This window comes from Helianthus annuus, chromosome 11 (genome assembly GCF_002127325.2).
Source record: "Helianthus annuus cultivar XRQ/B chromosome 11, HanXRQr2.0-SUNRISE, whole genome shotgun sequence".
NCBI lineage: Eukaryota > Viridiplantae > Streptophyta > Magnoliopsida > Asterales > Asteraceae > Helianthus > Helianthus annuus.
This window is the reverse complement of record NC_035443.2, coordinates 149,986,469-150,012,732: the sequence shown is the minus strand read 5'-3', so window position 1 is coordinate 150,012,732 and position 26,264 is coordinate 149,986,469. Positions and strand designations below refer to the sequence as shown.

General features: G+C 36.0%; 1 protein-coding gene across 1 annotated transcript; it reads left to right on the top strand.

The window, feature by feature from the left end:
* The first annotated feature begins 15,278 nt into the window (after positions 1-15,278).
* On the top strand, positions 15,279-17,195 carry LOC110884189 (glucan endo-1,3-beta-glucosidase, acidic). Its single transcript, XM_022131872.2, has 2 exons — positions 15,279-15,408; positions 16,067-17,195. The coding sequence occupies exons 1-2, from the start codon at positions 15,351-15,353 to the stop codon at positions 17,026-17,028; spliced, it is 1,020 nt and encodes a 339-aa protein (XP_021987564.1). The 5' UTR covers positions 15,279-15,350; the 3' UTR covers positions 17,029-17,195.
* The last annotated feature ends 9,069 nt before the right edge of the window (positions 17,196-26,264 follow it).

Here is a 26,264-nt window from a genome sequence, read left to right as displayed (position 1 = left end):
TTTTCTTACAACTACAGGCGCAAGTCCTTCCAATGTGTCAGACACCTATATATAATCACACCAGGAGTCAGAGAATCGACGCGTACCTTTCTTCTCTTCCCTAACACCCTTGGCCTTTGAAGATTGTGCCTTCGGCGCATCAGTTTTCTTTTGCGCAGCAATAGGAACAACCGGAACATGTTTTTTCTTCTCAGGGCCTATGCCCAGGTTAGTTAACTCACCTATTTAAAAGAAAATATTGCAATATTACCCCATGCGCAAAGACAGCAAAGAGTAATATTGCAATATTGGAAAAAAAATTAATGAACTTACCTGCACCAGTCGGAGGTTGCGCGGCCAGATCTTCATCCTGGGGAAGGACAAAATTCTTTACTATCCGTAGATACCAGAGCTCTTCACCAGCACCCTTTGGGACGGTGGTCATCTTCCCTTTATCTCTCTTGTATGCAACAACATACAAAGAAACATCTACAGAGGTAGAAACAGTAACAAATTCAAAATATTTACAAACAAGAAACAAATGGGTAAGAAAATTCCAAATCTTACTTTTATCATCTTCCATGTACACCGGCTTGTCTTCACGGTCCATCTTCCAGTGAAGACTCATGCCAGCAGCAACTAGGGCTCTCTCCGGAAGTTCAATCGACAGAACATCTTTCAGATCCTGATACCAAATCTCCGATTGTGGAGTCTGTATGTTCTCTACTGCAATGTTTTCTGTACCCCTAAAAGTCATTTTCATCAGAATCACGCCGGCTTTGATGAAGAAAAATTTCGGTTTCCACTCGTGAAAATATTTTGGAGGGTGCACAAGATTTTCTTCGCCGACGAACATTGGGCAAAGGAATAAAAGCCCTGAGAGCAATGGAGTTGATAAAACACCCGGAAACGGTTAACCGTCGGCTCAATATACATTGACAGGCAAAAGAATTCAAGGTGTCGAATCCGAACCTTTTTGATGGGGTGTAGTTGAGAAATATGAAACTTGTAATACGCAAGGATATCAAGGAAAAACCTCGTCACCGGTAATCCGAAATTCCCTTCAGTAAAGTAATCCCAGAATAACGTAATGTAACCGGCCGGAGCTTGTGCTGCCGTTTGCCCCTCTTCTGGGTAAGTTGCACCCCAACTGTCGGGGAATTTAAAGTTCTGGACTAAACCATCAAAGGTTTCTTTAGACCACTTCAACGGTGGTATGACGGCAGACATTTCTTCTGAAGAATCCTGGTGGAGTTCTATGGTAGACATAAGGGGAAAATTTTGCAGGTTTCTTCAAAGAAAAATCAGAGAAGACGAAAGGAATTCAAGAACAAGTAATGAAAAGGAAGGTATTCAAGCGGCTTATATACTCATCGCCACTAAATGCCCTCGAAAACCGCAATACCCCTTTTCAGGAAAACACGGTTATCGAAGCATGAGGGGCGAGTGGGGAACAAAAAACAATCTCATGCGCGCGTGTAAACCACGTTTGATAACGCACATTTAATCAATGACTGACAAGTGACAGCCTGTCACAAAAACCGTCACCCATCCACAGTCAACAATAGTCCTTTATCTGCCACAAGGCAAAATTTTCAAAATTTGAAATCATGAGCACAATATCTTCCACAAGAAGATTCCTCATATTTCGCGCCATAAAAGCTTGTCACTTCTCAAAACAAAGCGCACATTTCATTTTTTACAAGTCCAGTGCTTCACCTACTTGCATAGAAGCAACACTGGACTGGGGGGCCTTGAAGGGGGGGGGGGGACTTGAAGGGGTATGGTCCCATAAACCTTGCGCAGGCGTATAGGACCATACCACAATCTTGTCTCAAAACCCCGTAGACAAAGACCCTGTGTGGCTGCGCGGAGGTTCTAAACAGATAGATAGAAGAAAACAGTCTTGATAACCGTGCGCCAGAGAAAAAGCGGAACTAATGTTCAACTAACACCCCTGCGCGGACTCGCACAAGGGAAAAGTTAGAGCTGGAGACAAGATCCTAAACATCTCTGCGCACCGGGAATCAAGACCTAAACAAAAGTGTTTTTTCTGTTACAACGGAATAGAACCGTGACAAGGGTATAAAGGATTACAGTTGTATACATTCTAGAAGGTTGTTAATGCTCATCGTGCACAGTCATTCAGCTATGACGTAGCTTGATCCTGAACACTCATCTAAGTCACGCCGATGGCATCAACTTGGAGAAGGGTCTACCCGAATCCACTTTCGACGTGGCATCTCCCCAGCCGTTGATCGCACTCACGATTCGTGTGATTAAAGGTGATGTTTATGATCGACGGAAAAGAAAATAACCGCTTACGGAAAGTGCTTTCTGTTACTATCTCCGTCAACAGATTTTCCCGCCCAAATCCAGCTATAAATTAGTTAGGCTAGGTATGATCTCACAAGTTACATTCACTTCACTTTTACTACTTCTTCTTCTTCTCCATCGAGATCTGTACTTATTCTCACGCTGGAGGGTGGTCACGGAGAGAACCCCCATTCTCCCCGTGGCAAGTCTAACGGCTTTCTGTTTTGCAGAGTTCACCGGAGAAGAAGCCAAGTTAAACCCCCGAATCAGCGAGAGGACTAACCCTTTTATGCAGAACTAAACCCCTGGTCCGATTGATTCTGGTCATTCGAACCACTATTTCTTCAGTAACTATTATATTGATTTTTAAGTAAATCCAATTAATCTTCTTTAAAATTTTATTATTTCAAAGCTGTTAGTATTACAATCTTCAAGATTTTCACATATTATTATTATTTGTTTCTTCATCTTTGAATCGGTTTATTGATTTTATTCAACCATAGAAGAATGAAATTGTTGTAATCACAAGGAACAGAAAGAAAATCCGATCATGATTCTAATTCTGGTGACCCAAACACCTAACCCAATGAGCTCCGATCATGGTCGGCTCAAGAGGTAGTGAAATAAAATAATGGTTCTTGGCCCCCGCTTCAATAAGGCCTCAAGTTTTAAAAGAAATATATTTAGGTGATTTTGGCTTTGAGATTGTTGAAGTTATTGAGATTTATTATTATATATAATTTACAAGTTCTTTGGCTACTGAAATCTTTGTGACTTGGCATTTTAAACAACAAATTTTTATTGTTTTAACGTTTGACACATTATACTTATCAAACTATTAATAGAGAACTTTGATGAACTAATTGGTAAACATATTTTTTCACTCACCGCCCTATCTTGATAATTGTGAGTAAAATGCACGGATAGTCCCTGGTTGATAAAATTTCACCTTTAGTTCCCAACTTTTTAAAATTATACTCAGATAGTCCTTTGAGTGGGTGACCGTTAGTTTGCCAAGTTAAGTCTATATGAAATGACCAAAATATCATTTCTATTAAAAATAAAGTTATAGAAATATTTTTAATTATCATTGAGTCCACCATAGTTCTTTAAAAATTAAATCCACCATTAGTATTTCAAATATGAAAACCCTAACCCCAAACCCACCCCCGCTTTCATCTTCTTCTACAACAAGCTCCACCGCCACCATCACCCTCTACCGTCACCGCAACACCATCACTGCCACGATCTTCAGTAGCCTCCGACCTAAAACTCACACCCTTCTCCTTCTTCGTTGTTTTCCTAACACGGCACCACCACCGTCCGACGTGAATTCCAGCAAGCTCTACCGTTATCATAAGTTCCATCGCTCGTCTTCTCATTCTACAAAATTGCAAGTTTTTTTAGAAGGGTATATGTGGTTTTGTATGTAGAGGGATTTGGGTTTCTTGTTGTTTGTACCCATTTTCGTGTGAACATAGGGAACTAAGTTAATAAATTGAAGCGTAATGTGGTGTACTAAGGTATAAATGAGATTTATGCCTTTGTTAATTCATCTGTTTAGATTCATCTTTTGAAAGCTAGGATTAGGGAATGGGTTTTGTTCGGAAATGTTATATGTTTGGATGGTTGCTTCTAAAACTGTAGAACTTTTACCATGTAATGCAAAATTGGACCCTACATTGGAGGTTCACTGTCTACCATCATCATCTGTTAATTTGCCGTGTCGGTCTCGGTGGATTGGACGAATCTATTGCAGCGGATGCGGCTAATTTGTTCACATATGTCATGGTTAATGATCGGGTCGAGCTACGGATCATGAAACCTGTTAATGCTAAGATCTGGATTGTTGTTTCTTTACCTTCCCTCTATGATTTGTAATTTGTAGTACACTGTGTCAATGACGTCTTGTTGCTTGCACCCCAACATGTTTATTTACTTTTATCAATTTAAGTTATGATTGGTAACTTGCGCTATGAACCTATTATCAATTTAAAGGAAATGAGATACATTGTTAAATTATCATGGCATGCTTGTATAATGTGGTTTTTAACCGGAATAACTCGCCGGAAAATGTGCAGGTTTGCAAGAGAACATGAGGGAGGGTATGGAAGTGAGGTTCAGAGTTAAGTTATAAAAAAAGTAGGACCCACTTAAATTATTAAATGATTAAATACATTTTTTAAGTTTTTATTATATAGTTTTATAGAGGCCGGTTAACGTACAATACCTCTTATCCTACATTATGTACGCGATGCCCTCAGCCATACGATCTTCAATCGATCAAACGCGAGCAAACTAATTAAAATGATTAAATTAATCATTTTAATATATTTAAATCATACCAGGAAGGTTAAACGTCATTGCGAGGTCATAAATCTCTGTAATTGACCGATGATAGTTCAAAATCGAACCCTATATCAAATTCAAAAACCTGAAAATCTTCTTCCCCAACCTCCCTTCGTTCCTTTTAGTGCGATATCGATAATAAGAACTACTAATTTGGGAGTTGTAAGGGTCAAACGGAGGAAGACTGACAATGATCGACCAACAATCGAAGAAGATGAACATTAACACACACACAGATTTTTCACATGCGATATTCAATTTTCCACATGCGATTCTACACACCCCATGCCATTTTTCACATTACCCCATGCTAGCCATTTTTTCACATGCGATATTCAATTTTCCGCATGCGATTCTACACACCCCATGCCATTTTTCACATTACCCCATGCCATTTTTTCACATGCGATATTCAATTTTCCACATGCGATTCTACACACCCCATGCCATTTTTCACATTACCCCATGCCATTTTTTCACATGCGATATTCAATTTTCCACATGCGATTCTACACACCCCATGCTATTTTTCACATTACCCCATGCTAGCCATTTTTTCACATGCGATATTCAATCTTCCACATGCGATTCTACACACCCCATACCATTTTTCACATTACCCCATGCCATTTTTTCACATGCGATGTTCAAATCTTCCACATGCGATTTTGTCCATCTACACACCCCATGCCATTTTTCACACTACCCCATGCTAACCATTTTTTCACATGCGATATGTATTGAATTCGCACCAGATCTGCACCTGATCGAACGGCTGGGATGATCGCGTACGTATCGTACGATAAGCGCATTTGTATTTTACTCTTTACTTAGTTTTATAATAAGGGTATATTAGTTAATTCATATATACTTAACTGGACAAACTAACAGTCATCTATTCAAGGTACTATCCGAGTAATAACCGAGCAAATCACAGGGTATATGTGTAATTTTAGAAAGTTGGGGACTAAAAGTGAAACTTTACTAAACCACAGGTACTATCAGTGCATTTTTACTCTAATAATTGTACTACCTACAACGCTACTCAAGTTTTCATTTAATTTTTCAAATGCTTCCACATCTCCATTTCATTATTTTTTAGTTTCATAATACTATATTATATTATTTCATTTTGATCAACGATGATAATATGGATTTTGTAGATGCACTATGTATGTAGCTTCCGTCTGTACTTAGTCTATATTTTGTCTTGTTCGTGTCATTGTATTTTGTTTGTATTGTATATTATATCTGGGAGAACATGGAACGTAATGTATGTTGTTACCCGTCCGATCAGATGGCTTGAGTCATCCGGACGGATGATCATCCGGTCGGACGACATATTCTCCCAGCCAACACGCCTATAAATAGGAGACTTGGGTCTCAGTTGTTAGAAGTTGCTTGCTTGTCTCTGAGGCGGAGCTCTATTCATTTCTCACCGGAACTTTGTATTTGCACATCTTTAAATGAGAATGGACGCTTTAAACGTTGATCTCGTTGTTGATTCTACTTCTACACTGTATATGGATTCCGCACTTCTACAGTAATCATGGATCCGACCTGAGTTGTTCAATCTAGAACCGAACCAACCGGTCCTCACAAGTGGTATCAGAGCTCGGAGGTCGGATTCGGAGAGGATCTGCAGCATTTTCACAGAGATTATGACCGATTACAGCCGATTTCACTGGAGATTTTACCTGATTCTTCATCTACTTCTCTGTTTCAATATTCTACCTTTTCTCATCCAAAACAGTGAAAAATCTAAAATTGACAAAGGATTCACGGTTAAAATGGCCTAAATTTTACATATTGTGTTCGCAATTTGTTGTATAACAATCCTACAAATTTTCACGGAAAAATTCGAACTAAAACACATCGAAATCGATCAAAAACCATGAACTTTGTGATGAACAGTGCTGACGTCACTCGTCCGATCGGATAGTCATCCGACTGGATTGCATTGATATTGGATCTTGTTACTTGCTGACATCACTACTCATCTAATCGGATTGTCATCCGATCGGATAAGTATTTTGTTATTTGAAAAGTTCAATCATCGACTAACCATCCAATCGAATTGTGATCCGACTAGATAGTCATCCGTCACTTGGATCTTTAGATTTCTATTGCTTTGGTCATTTCACCCGGATAGTCATCCGGACGATTGACCATCCGATCAACTGTTGTTGTATTTTCAAGTTTGACCAAGTTTTACTTTTTCAGGCACGACAATCATGGGTGACGAGTTTATGAATCCGTTTGGAGATTTTTTCGCATACAATAGCAGTGGAGCTACTTCGTCAGACGCTAACCCCAAAACAGCTACAAAAGCGATATCCGATTCGCTAAGTGTTGACAACGCTTATGGCACTTATAACAAACCACCGAAACTTATGGCGGTAGAGGATTAGATTAGAATCGCTGGGCAAAGCGGTTTGATGGATGGTTGAGAGCATTCGCTTATGACAGTTGGAAATGTCTTAAGAATGGTTACTTTCCTACAAGAATAGACTTTGAGAATTTAGAAGATACTGAGCAAGAAGAGTTTGTGTCTGAACAAAAGGCTATTGCCCTGCTACAGCAGTCTGTCAGAGACGATATCATCTCATTGATCGATTACGACAATTCAAAGGATTTGTGGGAAAAGCTGGAGAAGAAATGTGCTGGCGGAGAAGAGATAGTGAAAAACAAAAAATCTTTGTTGAAAAAGGAGTTTGATCTATTTACTTGTCTGAAAAATGAAAATGTCTGCCAAATGATAGAAAGATTTTGTCATTTAAAAGCAGAATTAGCAAGATTCGGCATCAAGAAAGATGAAGAGGAGTTAGTTGATAAGATGTTTGAGGCATTTCCGAATGAACAAGATTGGCAGTATTTTGGTTTAGTGCTCAAGAACACAAAGCCGATGGAAGAAATCACATTGAACTGGTTGATTGAAAGGCTAGAGGGGCACGAGTTGGAAATCAAGAAGTTGAATAAAGTGAACAACACACAGTATCAACAGAATGTTTATCTGTATTACAGAAGCAGCATGATTTCTAAAGCTACATCACCAAAGACTGCTTTTAGTGCAAAAAGCTCAAATATTGTTGCAAAAGAGAATCCCAGCAATGGATCTTCATCAAGCAGTTATTGGTATCATGGTACTGGCTCAAGTGCATCTACATCATCTGCATTAAACACTCAGCAATCTCAAAGTGTTCCAAACGCCAACATGTTTCAATGCAACATAGTCGTGAACCTCAACAATGCACAGAACTTCAATGAAGAAATGGCTAAACAGCAAATGGTGTTTCTCGGATCAATTCTAGAATCTTATTAGAGCCTAGTCGCCGAGAAGATTGGCAACACCAATCTCACTAAAGAAGATTACGATCAAATTGACCCGGAAGAGATGGAACTTATAGATATTTGTTGGTGTATGGCTAGCATTATTCACCGAGCTCAGAGATTCATGGAGTTTACAAGGCGAAACTCGATTAGAGGACCATCAACAAAGTTAGGTTTTGACAAGGCGACGGTGACTTGTTTTAAATGCAAACAAAAAGGCCACTTCAAGAGGGAATGCCGGAATTCTGCTGCTGACGAAACTGCAAACCCGCTCCATGATGACTACTACAGAAAGGCAGTCTATCACAGAAATCGTGAGGAACCACCGAAAATGAAGCAAATTGAAGACAATCCGAAAGAAAAGTCGAGAGCTTTGGCGGTGATTCAAGATGATGAAGGGTTCAATTGGAGTGATTTTCTTCCTGAGGAGGATGTTGTTGGTTATGCATTCATGGCACAAGTTGAAGCAGCACCAACATCAACGTATAACTGAGAAAGAAGTTTGGACCAGATAAAGATGAAAAATATTACAATGCCTACAAAGAAGCTAAGAAAGCAAAAAGGTGGGATCCAGACCGAGAGTGCTACTTGGACCCAAAGGGAAACATCTGTTTTGATCCAAAATCCATTGATTTCGAAGCTCTTGTTAAATCGATTCTGTCAACTAAAGAGCAAATAAAGATAGATGCAACAAATAGAGCTGAGAGAGAGAGACTAAAATATAAGAGATATGAGGCATATCTGAGGTCTAAGGAATCAAAGAAAGATAAAAGGAAGGGCTTGGTGATAGACACATAGGAGATTCTTGGATCTACAAGCCAACCTGATCCATCTCAAGCTGATGAGGTACATATTTCTAATGTCGAAACTTCGAATGTGAATGAAGTTGAAATGAAAGAAGCCGAAGATGTGGATAATACATTTGCTATCATTCCGATTGGTGAATTGAAAGACGTTCTCCTGAAGAGATAAAGCTTAATAGAATAAAAATCATTGAGAAGCGTCATTCTGAATCTAAGGATGATGAAGAAAAGGATGAGGATGAGGATGAAGAGGATGAAGAGTTGAAAGATTTGTTTGAAGCAATTGATAATTATGATGGAGAGGATGATAATGATGATGATGATGATGATGATGATGATGATGATGATGATGATGATGATGATCAGGGAGCTATAGGGTTGATGATTGTGAAGCCTTCCGGTCAATATACTCTTGATGATTTCTTGAATGATGAATTGAATGAGCAGCAAGAGGATCAACACCATGAAGCTTCATCTTCTGGAACTCAACATGCTGGTGATAAGGTATATCTTACACTTCCCAAAGTCATTTATTTACATGCAGAGGTTGAGGGGGAGTTAGATGAAAATAGAACCAGAGAATCTATGTTAGAGGAGTTAGGGATGGATGATGGTAATATGAAGTTCGATATTGAAGACGAGATACCACTTTCTCCTGAAAGAGAATATTCTTTCAAGTTCGTAAATGAAACTGATAACTTTAAAGATGTGTTTATCGAAGAAGATTCTGATCTTTCTGAAGAAGATACTCCATTTCACTATACTGGAGTTGATGATGACTTTCCTACTTTAACCGAATTATTTCAATCTCACAATGAAGACGAAGTGAGAAGGAAAGTAGTGGAGAGGATCTCTACAGAAGGGGTTCCAGAAACTGTACCACAGGAAGATCTTCTTAAAGAAAGAAAGCGATGGTTCAAAGTGATGCCAAAGGAAAGAAAGTACAAAAGGTCGTTGCAATACTTCACTGATCATCAAGATAAATCTCTGGGTGATATTCTCTCGTGGGGATACTTGGAAGACTTAAAAGTTTATGCAATCAGAAGAGAACATGGAGTGCAATACTTTGATTTCCTATCTGACATCAAGACACTACCATGGTGGGATGTAGAGGAGCTTGTACAAATGAAGAATATAGAGCAGTTTTACTATGGTCTAGAGCTTAAAATGCATGATTAAAAGTTGTGGAACTACATAAAGCTGCAAGCGAAAAAGAACTTTCCTGATTGGAAGCCTCACAAGCCAAAACAAGTTGTCAAAGTTGATCCTATAACAGGTGAGAAAGATATAACTTTGAAGATTAAACCAACAAGGTGCTTAAAGAACATGCCGCTTCGAGCCATGGAGCAAGACTTTTATGAAGATTTCAAAGGATGGCTCTATAATCAAAGCACAGCAGAAGCAGTAATTTCATTATTCGATAAGAAGACAGGAGAAACCAGACGAATCAATGTGTTAGATCCGATGTGGCTGGTAAACTATTCAAAGATAGATATCGTCTGCCTGTTCTTCAACAAGATAGTGTATAATGAGCCTGATAAAGTTCAAGCCCAACAATATCAGAAGATTGTGAACGTGTGCTTCGCGAAAGACATTAACTCTGGGAGATATTGGGAAACAAAGTTTAGGGATCTAGAGTTCCAGAAGATGAAGCTTCATGGTGTTGATTGCAGAGAGAGTTGCTGAATTGGGAAGAAGGAAGTTTGAAAGGCCACCAGATACAGATCAGACGCCTATCGAATCTCTAGAAAACAAGATTCCTAGGTGGTGCAAATAAAAAGATGGTGATCCAGAGTATCGCAAGTGGTGGAATGACACGGGAAGACCTTTGAGGATAAAGATGTTAGAAGAGAGAAAAGAAAAGAGAAGACAGAAGGAAAGGGAGTACAGAAGCAACAGGAAGGCGCGTTGAAGACTGTACAGGAAGGAAGACTGCAGCTACATCCAAGGGGGAGTCTGTAGATGCACTGTGTCTGTAGCTTCCATCTGTACTTAGTCTATATTTTGTCCTGTTAGTGTCATTGTATTTTGTTTGTATTGTATTGTATATTATATCTGGGAGAAAACAAAACGTAACGTATGTTGTTAAACCCGTCCGATCGGATGGCTTGAGTCATCCGGACGGATGATCATTCGGTCGGATGACTATCCGATCGGACGACATATTCTCCCAGCCAGCCCGGCTATAAATAGGAGTCTTGGGTCTCAGATGTTAGAAGTTGCTTGGTTTTCTCTGAGGCGGAGCTCTGTTCATTTCTCACGGGAACTTTGTATTTGCACATCTTTGAATGAGAATGGAAGCTTTAAACGTTGATCTCGTTGTTGATTCTACTTCTACACTGTATATGGATTCCGCACTTCTACAGTGATCATCGATCCGACCGGTCCTCACAGATTTTTAACATGTTTGATTTTTCTTTAATTTAATCTTCGCTTGATAAATTACGTTTATTAACTTAAAAAAACAGAGTATCCAACTATGTTTAGTTCTTTTTATCGACACACCGGTATTAATTTTGTTAACAACAAGATTGCATTTAAAGTAGAGTGTTTTTAGATTATCGTAGGCAATAAAAGTGTTGTTACTATTCTGGTACTCTAACAAACGGAACCGATTAAAACCAAACAACATCGGTTAAAGTATTCGGTTTTGTGGTTTATAAAACATGTGTTCTGAGGACTTAATTTTTTTTTCTCTTTCGATTGCTATATATAGGGAGTACTAGTGACCGAATTCCCGCCACGTAGCACAGAGAATTCCTACTGGTTGTCTATAACTATGCATACACAAAACAAATATGAATAAAAGTCTCTATGTTTTAGTGGTTTTAATCACTCAAATCAAAAATAAAAATTTTTAACTCTATGAGTTTCTAACCACTCATTTTATAACGTTTTCAGTCCAATTTTTAACACTTGTACTTTTGACTTTGGACTCAAGTGGTTAATACCACTAAAACACAGGGACTCAAAATGTTATAAAATGAGCGATTATGGACTTGAAGCGTTAAACTTTTTGATGTTGAACTCAAGTGGTTAAAACAACTAAAACATAAAGACTCAAAAAGTAATTTACTCAAGAATCTATATCAATTTTCTTTTTATGTAAAGTACCTCAATTTTATTATTTGGGTCTAAAAATTTTTAAGTCGACCTTGACTCCGACAACGGCTCATATTTCCCGATCAGTCGGTTCTCATATCTAGGTAACCTTTTAATTTTAAAGTGGAATTGGCCTGTAATAATTCCAACTAGAGGTCATTGGCCATTGACAGTCCCACCTTTAAATATTTCCCCCACTAGTCCCACCTTTTGTCTACTTTTCCTACACTGATCCCACGTTAAAAAAACTTAACAGAGTTATGTTTTTTTTCCAAATTACAAACAGTTTTTTCTATGGCTTTTGATCAGAACAACGATACGAGTCTATTGATCTAAAACTTACCTCGAAACGGTGCTTCAAATGACTTGATTTTTGTTAATTGGAAATTTAAACACCCGAATTGAAGCGCCATTTTCATCGTTTGGAGCATCGTTTCGAGGCAAGTTTTACATAAATGGACTCGTATCGTCGTTCTGATCAAAACCCGTAAGAAAACTGTTTGTAATTTTGGAAAAAAAAAAACATAACTCTATTAAGTTTTTTAACAGGAGATCAATTTAGGAAAAATAGGTGAAAGGTGTGACTGATGGGGGAATATTCAAATGTGGGACTGTCAATGGTCAATGATCTCTAGTTGAGATTATTACACGTCAATTTCCTAATTTTAAATGTTTGTCATTTTCTTTTGGTTTATATATATACTTAAAACACATGTAGTTACAAATACTGGAAATTTCAACGAATCACAGTTCTTAATACGGGAGATGAACGAAAAAATAGCACTAAAAAAATTTGGATTATCCGGTTTTGGATTCTCTTGTTAGCCGCCTCAAGTTTGTATGCATATAATTATATTATATTAGATACAAACAAATAAATCTTTATGTTTAGTGTTATAAAAAAACTCTTTCTAAACATACACAAAAGATAAAATACAAATAGATTTTAGAGTAAATTTTCAAAATCGTCCTTGAGATTTGGGATTTGAGAGTGTTTGTCAGTTTCATTCAAAACAACTTTTTGTACCATATTCTCTTTCACTTTTGAGATTTTTTGTCATTTTGATCCAGAGGTCTACCTTTTTGACAAAATCGTCTCTGGGATTGCGATTTTTTACCATTTTCATCCAAATGCCTGGCAGGAAAAATAAAGCAAATTATACGGTTAGATGAAAATGACAAAAATCTCAAAAATAAAGGCTAATATGATACAAAAAGGTTGTTTTATATGAAACTGACAAATATGTTCAAATCTCATGGACGATTTTGGCAATTTACTCTAGATTTTAACTTAAAAAACAATGGAAATCGGGTCAAATAAACTCCGAAGTCCGAAGTTATTCAAGCGTCGTTAGATTCGGCTCGTGGAACCCTAATAAAATTTATTTAGGCTTTAGCTTTTAAGATTTAGAGTTTAACTTTTAGGGTTTAGCTTTAGAGTTTATGGTTTAGCTTTAGGGTTTTTGATTTAACTTTAGGGTTTAGGGTTTAGGGTTGAGAGGTTAGGGTTTCAAGTTAGGATTTGGCGAACCGGTTCTCATGTCGCCTAAATGAATTAAATTGGTGTTCGTTGGACCCGGTTTTCTTTATGTTTCTTAGGTTACGACATTGTGTACCGGAACCAACCATATGTGTGTGTGTGTAGGAGAGAGGTTATCTTGAGAACACTAAGTATTTTGAGAACCATAAGAACGGATAAAAAACCACGAGAACTTGATAAAAAAACAATTCAAATTCATTTTTTTTACATTTATCATTATTATTCGAATACAATATTAGAAATTAAATTTACACATTTAAATTTACATGTATTCGTAAATAAAGAAAATTTACACATGTGTAAGTTTGCCATTTATGCATACATAAATTTGTTATATTTACGTATGTGTAAATTTTTTATTAAAAGTGATTTTGAAAGAGGAGATAATTGTTTAAAAATAAGGGATATTTATACGAGTTGATTTGTTTATTTGAATATCTTGGTAACTTAAAAGATTTAAGAACTTCAAAAGCTGCTAATTAACAACTATTCATTTTGTAATTACACACACATATATATATATATATATAGGGGACCGCTAAAATGAGAACCACCTCGAGTTGTAAGAACCGTAAGAACTACATCGTACGGGGCGAGGTGGACCAAATTTTTTTTTCATAAACGTAGTTGCGTGTATTATAAACACATTTGTAAAAAAAATTCAAAAAAAAAATGTCGTGTGTGTAGTTTTGAGCACCACAAGTTTGTGTTTACGGGTACCGTAAATCTAACCGGAAAATTTACGGGTACCGTAAACACAAACTTGTGGTGCTCAAAACTACACACACGACATTTTTTTTTTGAATTTTTTTACAAATGTGTTTATAATAAACGCATCTACGTTTATGAAAAAAAAAATTGGTCCACCTCGCCCCGGATCAAAAAGTTCTCACGGTTCTTACAACTCGAGGTGGTTATTATTTTAGCGCAATTCTCTCTCTCTCTCTCTCTCTCTCTCTCTATATATATATATATATATATATATATATATATATGAGGTTATCTTGGGAATGCTAAATATTGCGAGAACCGTAATAATGAACGCAAAATCAATTATTAATGCAAACCTCATTATAATTAAAGTACGACATAAAAAATCAAATTACATATATGTGTAAATATATATGTAATCATGAATTACATATATTATTGAGTAATTTACACATATTGTCCTTTAATTATACATCAAATTTCACTCACTGACCTTTGTCTTTAATTTGTGCACTACATGTCCTTTAAATAACAAATTGGCACACACCTTGTCCGTTGCTCTAAACCCTATCCACCTACCCAATTAAATGCATCCATGTGCCCATCGCGTAAGGGAAAAAATTATCACAGATTAAAAACAAAGGCCAGTGAGTGAAATTTGGTGTATAATTAAAGGACAATCTGTATAATATACTCTATATTAAATGTTAATTGCATTAAAATAATATTTAATTCTACAAAGTAAATAAATGAAATGATTGGTTGTTAAAAGTTCTTCTCAAAATATTTTTTCCTATAATTACATAATCACATTTACCATGCAGTTAATAATCTTCTACAAAATATATGTATAAGTTCTTACATCAAACATATCTAAATTCAAATTCATGACATTTAAATCAATAATGTTAACTAAGATTTTTATTGCCATCAAACCTTTTTTTTTTTTTTTTTTGGAACCCTCTATTCCTCTAATCGTACTTTTCTATTCCATAGTCCACTAGTATTTTTAGAAGTGAACATGAAAACAAAACTTTACTCTCGTTTATAATGAATTATGTCCGTTTGTGTGGAATATGCAAAATAATGATAGAAAATGAATAATTTTAAATTATAACTTTACACTTGTATTATTTAATTCTCCTAACCAGCCAAGCTCGGCACTATATATATGGTTGGATCCCGATACACAAACTCCATAAACTATTAAACTGAACGTCATGGCATTAAATCTCCTACTTCTCGGTTTACTCATAAACATCTTCGTTTTCACTGCAGGTCTCCCTCTATCCATATCTATCTTCCCATCCTTCTCTCTACATATATGTCATGTACATGTATACGTGTGTGTAATGAATACTATTTACACTCAAACCACGTAAAGTTGTATGCGAATATATTTTGTGTACCTAATCCGTTTAGAAAACAGTTTTTTTTTAGGTTGTACAATTATATCATTTTTATTATACAAATGGTGTAATACATTAGTCAATAACCTAGTACAAATATATTTTGCTACGTCCTATCTCTTATGTATATGAAATTTGGTTTTTGGTTTTTGGTTTTTGGTTTTTGGTTTTTGTAACACGTTAGACAAATCTCATATCGTTTTGTTATGTGTTATCTACACGAGAGATGTTGGATCATAAGGAATGTCTCAACTCAAATACCATTAACGTGTTTTAAGCATATTGGTTACTGGGCAAAGTGAACAATATTGTTGGTATGCGAGGCAAAATGTTACATGTTTTAATAATACATGCAAGTTCGGCATTGTATATTCTAAAGTCAGACAGATTAAATTGTACCTTAATATACATTAAAAGTGATCATCTTATTATTTTTTTGTATGTTTGTACATAGTATATAAGTAAGATGTCAACTATTTTGAAAATGTTTTATCATGTTTAATGATTTTAATCTTTGTGCAAAACAGATGCACAATCAGTAGGTGTATGCTATGGAACAATAGCTAACAATTTGCCTTCGCCACGACAAGTTGTAAGCCTTTACATAAGGAACCGCATAACCAGGATGCGAATCTATGCTCCGAGATCAGACATTCTTGAAGCCCTCAGGGGAACCAATATCGAACTCATTCTTGATGTTCCTAACGTTAGTCTTGAGAACCTAACAAACCCAAATCTTGCAACTGATTGGGTTAGAAACAACATCGTAAATTACCCTGATGTTAGTTTCCGATACATCTCTGTCGGAAACGAAGTTGATCCAAATAATGATGTAACTCGTCAGTTTGTCCGTTTCGTGCTTCCAGCAATGATAAATGTCCAAAATGCCCTTGAAGCCGCAGGCAGAGCTAACCAAATCAAGGTCTCAACCGCAACCTACACGGGCCTATTAAAAGATTCATATCCACCGAGTATTGGTGTATTTCATGTCAATGTGGCGGATTTTATCCGACCAATAATCACATTTCTAGTCAAAAATGGTTCACCAATGCTTGCTAATATCTACCCTTACTTTGCTCATATTGGTCCCCCTGCGTCGCCAGATCTCCCATTTGCATTATTTACCAGAACCACACCCGCTTATAAGGATGGTGATCGACCGTACTTTAACCTTTTTGATGCCATGTATGATGCTCATTATGCAGCCCAATCGCGTCTTGGTGGAGCCGATGTTAAGATTGTTGTGTCGGAGAGTGGATGGCCATCTGCCGGACACAATTCTGCGACACCTGGAAACGCTGGAACATACTATAGAAACTTGATTTCACATGTGAAAAGTTCAAGGGGGACTCCTGTAAGGCCTGGAAAACCCATAGAGACATATTTGTTTGCAATGTTTGATGAAAACGATAAAACAGGAGAACCGACAGAAAAGAATTTCGGGGTTTTCACTCCTGGTCAAGTATCCAAGTATCAACTAAGCTTCTAGTTACAAAAACATGTAATGTTTGCTTTCAATGATAAATAAGACAATGGAATAAGACTTTTACTTTATTAGAGAGAAAAAAAAAAGGGAGAAACTTGTGTTTACCAATTATGTCAACTCGTACCTCATATCATAATACTAGAATGAAACGAATGTGTGGTTTAATTTCAGTTATGGATATGATATGTCTTATTAATATTGTGTGGTAACAGTGTTACCGGGTACAATGTGACGGGTTTGGGACAGATATTGATACTCTGGTTGTAAAATTGTCTTATATCAAGCCTAATACTCATTGGGTAACTACCCGGCACGAATCGGGGGCCCACCAGCGGGCAACATACTAACATGTATATCGCGTGTCGAGTGTGTTATATTTTTATTAATATTTTAACCCCATTTTACACATTAGTAAAGTTTTAAATTTATAAAACACGGTATTTTTACTAACACTAAACACACATGTGCAAGTGCACCCATCGTGAGCATAGTATAGCGTTCATAAGATACCAAGGTCATCCAAGGACACAAGAACTTTTAGTACCGGTTTATTCTCAACGTCTAATCAAACTAAAATTTTTGAGAAAAGGTTTTAAACATGAAAAATAGAAACTAAAATGCTGAAAATAAAAATAAAATAAAACAGATAGACAAGATGAATCACTTGGATCCGACTCGCCTTTAATGTATCCTTTGATGACATCCGCACTTTTGCACTTTTTAAGAGATTATCTTAGTTATAGTAGTAGACCCCTCTTTTGAAAGTGACGTTACCCTCAATCCAGTGGTTTGAGTCAGCAAAGATACAATCCCAAAGGGTTGGAATATTAAAAGATAATTAATTAAGTTATTAATGCGAAAAGTGGTAGACCCCTCTTTTGAGTGATGACCACCGCCACTAAAAAAAGCTTGTGAGTGATAGAATAGTAGTAGATGACATGACGGAACTTGATTGGATGTTATGAGTGATGAGTGAGTGATGAGTAATGACCACCCCCACTCCCCTAATGGTAACTAAGATTTTATTGCCATCAAACCTTTTCTTTTTTTTGAACCCTCTGTTCCTCTAATCGTACTTTTCTATTCCATAGTCCACTGGTATTTTTAGAAGTGAACATGAAAACAAAACTTTACTCTCGTTTATAGTGAATTATGTGTCTGTTTGTGTGGAATATGCAAAATAATTATAGAAAATGAATAATTTTAAACTATAATGTTACACTTGTATTATTTAATTCTCCTAGCCAGCCAAGCACGGCACTATATAGTTTGTAAATGTAATAGAATGTAAAGTACTCATAACGTATTTTGTAATGAGTGGAAACGTAATTTTTTTGTTTTAAAAGAGTTTACGAAATTTGAAGATTGTCGGTTTTCATGAAATTTTTTTGCTCACATGTTTAGGAAATTTGAATGACGTACTGAGTAGTGTAGGAAAAGGTTTCGAAAATAATAAGTTTGTTCCATTTGCCTCAAAACAAGAAATTTGAATTTTTGAGATTCTTGCGAAAATGTTGGTTCTTAGGAAGAAATTTAGCAAAAGAACTTAGTGATTATTAAAAAGTGTTTTAATAAATGATTCGTTGATGTTAAAAAAAAGTCTTTGGTAAAACGATCTTATAATATCTATAAGGTCGTGTGATGATATAATGTGAGTGTGTTTTAGTGAGTAAGTCGAATATGAAGTTCATGGGCAAAAGATTTATTTGACCGATTAAATTGATAGTTAACATTTTGTAAAGTTTTGAAATTCGGGTAATAAAACGTTTTAAGGTACGAAAAGAATTTCGTATACGTGATTTATAAGAACATAGGTTATAAGGTAAGAAGTACGTTTGGATAACAATGCATTTTGAATTCGATACAAATAGGTGTAAAACATGATCGCGTTTTCATTATAGAGTATTTTGAGAGAAAGTTTTGGTAATGATCACCTAGATAAAGGAATCACCCCTAACCCATTGGTAAGGTCGTTTTAAGAAAAGAAAGGAGCGGAGTTAATCATCAAGGTATGAAAATCACTCCAATCTTGATGATATGTCTCCATTGTTACAAAGTGTCACACCCCAACCGATGAGGGAAACATCGGGGCGCGGTACTGAGCGAAACAGATTGTCCAGGAGAAATCTATAACAACTAAATTACCGGATAGTTAATATTATGTCCCATACCATAACCCATCAAGTAAACTAATTATTACAGACATAGATATCTCAAAGACAAATAACATGTTCCGACAACTCAGATTCAAAATAGATAAATTGTTTTTGTTTGTTTCTAGACTCCATCCTAGCTTGATTCCATCAAATAGCAAGCAAGCATCCTAAGCACCTGTCAGATACGTTAAAATAGCAGTCAATACATATAGTGCAAAGGTGAGCATACAAGTTTAATAATATAATAGAGTTCGAAATCGTTTACGCATAACCAGCATGTAACATGTAGCAAAGTGAAAGCTAGTAGGTTATCGACAATGAAATATGCACAGACATGACTGCGAGTTGTAGAATGCACAACACATATCACCACTGTGACACATGAAGTAATAACCTTAACAACCCCTGTCCACGACAGGTGCTGAGTCCAAACTATAGTACTATCGTTGCTAAGGCGTCAGGCAACAATCACTGTGTAAACATAAAATACAAGCATTCGTCGAGTAACACGTATAACATGCAATAACAGTTAGCGTATAAAAGTGTTTGCGTTGTGTGTTCGATGTGATTTGAATATAGATAACGTATGTAACACCCAAAAGTGCGTAAAGCAAAAAGGGATCGAGTATACTCACAGATGACGGTAGCTAAACACGATCTGTGTTGGATTGAAGGGAGCGCTTAAAGTAAGCCTGAACAGTTAATGATAGCATAAGCGAAAGGATGGTGCGTAAAATGGTGCAAAGTGACCAAGTGTTGAATGGTTATCCGATCGGATGGTCATTCGATCGGATGTCAATCCATACTGATGGTCATCCGATCGGATGGCCATTCGGTCGGATTGACATTTTCTTGGGTAAGGATGTGTTTGTGTATGATGGTTTTAAAGTTTTCGTTGTAGTATTTTGAAATCAGAGAAGTATCTCTACCTTTCAGGTCGTTCGATCGAATGGCAGTTCGATCGGATGGCGATCCGTTCGGCGAGGTATTTCTTAGAGAACAAGTTCACAGCAGGATTGTCACTCGATCGGATGGTCTACCGATCGGATGGCAATCCGTTAGAAACTGATGATCTTTGAAAATTGTAAAAAGTTTAAGCGTTGAAGGTCAAGTGCAATCTGATCGGACGGCAATCCGTCCCTACGCATCTAATCGTTTTGAACTTGATTGTTTTGGAAGTTTTGCGGTTTGCTCGAGACGGTATGACAACGTGTTAAACAACGGAACCTCCATTAGACCTAGATTATTCGATCGAACAAGAATCACCCCAATCCGATCAGTTAACTGTTCGTGATGGTGTTCATGTTTAACCCAAAATCGACAGTCTCGTTGATAGGATTCAGATCTCAAACCAACACATCACTAGAGGAGAGTAGAATGCCTGAATGAGCTCTGATTCTATCGGTTTTGAGTGCATTGAGTGTAAAAGAGTTGAAAGAAAGTTAGAAAAGTATCTTTCAATCCTTTTAACTTTGAAAACGTTTAGATCTATGTGAAAGCAGTGTTTAATCTTGTGGAAATCTTTCAGATCTAAGTTGTTCTTTGTGAAGTGAAGCCAAATCTTGAAGTTCATAAGAACTCCATTGTAACACCCCGAAAACGGGGTTGTTAATCAAACCATATTAATACTAAAAGACGGGTAGATTACCGTAATGGTAAAAGTAAGCCGGTGAATATTAGGATTTTGAAATAAATAAGCCTAATATTAAATAAAAGCTAAAAGAAAGCTTTTAAGAAAATAAAGTTTATAGAAGCCCGAGTTAACAGGATTTAAAATAAACTGAGTTATAAATTCCCCGAACCCACCAAATTACCTAGGAATGTTTAACCTAGTTAATAAGCAAAAATATTGTTAGAAATTAAGTGGGTTGTGGCCTACTTAATAAACCAACCAAACAAAAGGGGCTAAAGTTGGATAAACTTGAAAGTTAAGTTATAAAAATAAGATAAACACAAAAGACACACATGGTGTGTGTGTTCTGTATCGATCAGGAGAGCTCCCCAGGAGCCAAAGCCCTAGTTTCAACCTTTTCATCAAATTGAAGGCTCAACCGAAGCTCAAATTCACAATTGAACGTGAATTAATGATCACCTAAGCTAGGGGATCATAAGGTATGTCAAATTTTGATGATTTGTGAAGTTGTGAAATTTGGATAATCATCATAATCGCGAATTATGAATGGATTATTGATGCTATGATTGAATTAGTGATGTATATTTGCGTAGGAATCAAACCCTAAGTGAAAATTTTATATATGATGATATAATTTAAATGAACTGATGATTTACACACTAGGATAAGTGGGTATTGATCATATGATGAATTGATGATATAATGATGATTAGAATCATCATATCTGATAGTAATCAAGATATACTTGAACAAATTTTGTGTTTGAGTATGTAATCCTACTTACTAGCATATGAGTTTAGTAAGATATGATAAAAATTGATGATAAATTCATGTTAAATGATGTTTAATATCATCAAGTACTAATTCGGTAATTTATACTTACAAGAACTTGGTAAAATAATTAAATAAAACGGTAACATATGTATGATGCTTACCGGATAATTGGCTAAGTTCTTGAGCGAGTAGTTAAGCTACTTAGTGAAATCAATTATGTCAATAGGCAGTTGACTTTATAAAGTCAAACTGACCCATGATATGATCGAATGATAATTTCGACATAAAGATCGTAGGATGGAATAGTCTTGAATGATTATGACTAATCTAACCACCTTACAAATTACAATGATAGTTTTGCGCTTAACAAGCTAGGAGGAAGCTTGGGAATAAAGCGGGTCAAACGAATCAGGAATGAAGGAAAAACATAATCTGGATGCTAGCTAAGTAAAGCTTACACTCTATTTATTTAATGCCTATTGGTTTTATAGGTTATGAATAATAAATTCTTGTTTAAATTGTGATGTTCCGACACGACATGTGCGGTTCGGAACAAAAGCCAATGATCATAAACCATGTTTAATGGTTAAAAAGGAGCTTATACAGTTATTTAGTCATGAAATGACTAAAAGATAATGAGTTTTTAACAATTACCTTATAAGGTAAACCAATGCAAATAATAAGGGTAAAACAGTATTTTGGTCACTTGTCGATAATAACCGTTAGTTAGTGAAAGACACTTTATAGCGTAAGTTATAATGGGTCAAAAGAATCAATAAATGATTTATAAGTAAAACAAGTATACGGTGTAAACCGGAGCGAGTCATATAGATAAGATGGTAATAAATATCGTCTCATAAAGATTCCCGGTCATTTAGACCAAACAGGTCAAAAGGTGAAATTATCACCCTTTGACAATATCGACTAATGGGTTGTCGAGTTGAATGATTATAGGAATAAATATCGAATGGATATTTACATCGCTATTGCTTAGCGGCTACTAAGGCAAGGTACCGAAGCGGGTCAATATATTGATCCGAGTCAGGTATGTATAATAGGTTAACTACTCAATTGGAACTAGAGGTTCATTGAGAGTTAAATGAAGTTAAATTGACATTCGGTTACTTTAAATAAGTAAACCGAATGATTTAAATGATGGTCATGGTGTTCTGAAAACCTAATGACCATCAATATAAGATCATAGCTAAAAAGAGGGATTTTGGGTCAAACATGCTTTCCAAAAGCCCTTCATCGTAAATGAAAGGTTAAAATGGACCAAAACGCCCTTGTAAGCTAAGTTGAGCGAACGACCCTTACAGGTTGTTTAGAAATGAGTAGTATGCTTAAATAAATACTTAGAATAGGTATAAAAAACGACAAAGGTAAGTCTTTGGTCATTTGACTCTATAAGAGTCTTTGCCGTAAAATAACGATTCGAGGGGTAAAACTCGGAATATAATGACTGCCACATTAAATTCACCCCAATTATAGTTGTGGAAGATCATTTGATAAATAAGGTGGAACCAAGATGCAAGAAATAAACGAGCATGAATTATGCGGAAAAGTGCTTAAACACCCTTAACAGGTCAAAATAAGCATTTAATTAAAAACGGGTTTAAGAATGTACATAAACTCGTGAATTGAACCTAATATGATAGACAACATTGAAATTATAAGGTTCATGTGAAATTGGGATCAAACAAACATGTTTGGTTGATAAAGGCATGAACGAGTCAAAACTTTGTAAAAAGGTAATGAGCCGAAGGCTTAAAAGTTTAGAATTTTGTTAATCCGGATGTTGGATGTTAACTCCATGTGATGGAAAATAATTTTATGATCACGTAGGAAGAAACGTGAGTCAAATCGGATAAAAAATGGGTAAGTTATGCTAGTTTTCGTAAAAGATGGTTTGGCTGGAAAATGCAGCTGAAATTTCAAAAAATTCTGCTCAATTGAGGGTGTTGCGCTGCGCGACAGTGGAGACCCTTTGCCGTCGCGGCGCGCGACAAGTGTCGCGTCATGCGACAGTTATCTTCAATCCCGTCGCGGCACGCGACGGGTATTAAAACCTGCAAATTGGCTGCTGAGATGTTATTTTGTCTTGCGAACTTGTTTAAACACGTTTTAAACGCTATATGACTAACTCATTTCATGTTTTATGAAATATAGGTACTAATCGAGTTACCGAAAGACGATCAAGCTCAGCGAGGAACCGAAAACATAAAGAACAAAGCTTCCGCGAATAGTTTCGTCGTCACGTTTTAAACGACGAATTAAATTACAAAATGTTGGATTGTTTTATTTAGTAAAATGTTTTAACAAACTCGTATTTTTAAATGTATGTTTAATCTTAAATACGCTATTATAATCGAAATTTATTTGATAATTGTATAAAATGGACTAAGGGTCTTACAAGTTGGTATCAGAGCCCTTGTTTAAAAGATTCAAGTATGGTGGGGAAAAACTATGCTTGGATTTAAACCTTATGCTCTTAATAAAGATTGGTGTTCGGTTCGAGACTTGATCGCAAAATCCGGTAAGTTATTCAATACATTAACGATCTAGCATGTAAAGTGTTGAAAATAACACATAGGGCTATCGTGTAAAACACGTTACCCCAAATAAAGTGATAAAAGACCAATATAGTTAAATGAATTACGTGTGTTAACATATATTGTTGAAAGCCTTGTATTATAATGCGGGCGCTTATTAATGATAAATGTTACTAATCTTTGTATACGTTTTAGCTAAAGGACCCTCGTATCCGAAGATAACGAGAGTCTAAAGAATTATCGATACGATAAAGAAGTAGTCAGAAGTATGACACGTAAGTCATATACGCTAAAGACTGGAATGGAGAAACGATCTCGAATGAGAGATCGAACAACAAGGAAAGTTTATTAGGGCAAGTAGCTACAAGGTACATGTCTTAAACTTATAGTGCAAACAGAAATATGCAACAAATACATAGTGAATGACGAGTTGCATATAGAATATAAAACTTGGAAAACCTGGATAGGATTTATATCCAGGATGACGTTTCCAAGAGAAATTCAGTAGAGATATATATTATTCACAGTCGTAAATAATAAAATCTTATTAAGAAAAGTAATGATCACATTAACGAATGTGATTGTATAAATGGTTATAAAAGGAACATTGTAAATGTTCAAGGATAAAACGGGTAAAACTAGTAATTGTTAAATGGCAATTAAATAAAGTTTTACCAATTGAAATAAATCGAGAGATTACTTACATGGGACGTGATGTGGTAATTATAATAAGGTCATGAGTACCATGTGTTGATCACTTACTCTGGCCAAGTAAGTAGTGAACGCATGATACCATGAGCTTCTTATAAGGAACACAGTTATGTCCGATGTGATAAGGTCGGAAAGAATGAAAAAACTGAAAGAATCTTGGGGCCAAGAAATTTTATGAGCATACTCATATAAATGGTTTTTGAGTGAACCATAAAAACAATGTATGGTGTGCATAGAATTAGATGACCCAAGTGAATAGTGAAATAAGTCATTTTGGACGAAAGAGCCATGGTTCACAAAAAGGGTGTGTAAAACCAAATTATAAATGACCCGCGAGGTCATAGAAACGAAGGTATTGCCCATACAAAAAGACGATCGAAGTCATTAGCTTTGGTCGTAGTAAAGAAAGGATGTTGATGATAATCATCATTCGGAATTTATAAGACCATCAAGCATGGTCACATAAAGAATACAGGTTTGATTAAATAAAGCGATGGATTTCGCTAAGACAAACAAACAAGTCAAACGAAGTCTTAATTGCAGACCTAAAGGGTTGCATTAATAATGACTTCAGTAAATCACCCGGTTGATGGGTAGGAAATTACACCCATGCGTAAACCGAGAGATGGGAACACGGATTGAAAGTCAAAGGACTCGAATTGTGAGTTATGACTAAAATATGATAAAATTTCTCAAAAAGAAATTTTGAATAAATATGTTCAACTATTTTGACGTTGAATAGGTTGAATAACGAATAAAGTTTGATTGTTCATAAGTGATAGATTTCACACGAACAAGTCAAACAGGTTAAATAAAACATAATGCTTAATAGTAGCCCTGTAATGGGATACAAGAAAATATACGTGAAAATCGGATAACGGTGAGCATAGGATAAACCGACGCCTAAATGACGTGAGAAGTCATAGAGTCGGGTTAATGATCCGAAATAAAACGATTGTAGTCACGAACTACAGTCAAGGTTAACAGATCTGAACTTGAAATTAAATGATTTTGCAAATATAAACAAGGTGCCTTGACACCAAACATATATTTTAAGAAATAACGTTTTTATAAATATAAATTCTGATAAGAATTTAGATAGTAAATATTAATGATACTGGTCTTGCCGCTCAAAAGTGCAAGACGATACATTCGAAAAGAAAGGTTTTAGATAAAGAAAGGGTAATGTAAACCTTAACATGACGTGACACGATCACGGTCAAAAAAAGTAATGTGAAATATAATCACATTGTAGCCTGAGTGATGGGTGTAAAGCAACTGGACTGATAAGTCTAGTTAGTGAGACCGGTTAAGGTCAAAATTCAAATTAAGAACTTGTTTAATACGCTATTCATTATCAGATTAGCGTGGAATAAACATAATTTATAAACTTATGTGACTAAGTGGTTAAAT

Coding starts and splice junctions, on each gene's coding strand:
- LOC110884189 (XM_022131872.2), top strand. CDS start 15,351: ATGGCATTAAATCTCCTACTTCTCGGTTTACTCATAAACATCTTCGTT. Junction 15,409..16,066: donor CATCTTCGTTTTCACTGCAG/GTCTCCCTCTAT, acceptor TGTGCAAAACAG/ATGCACAATCAGTAGGTGTA.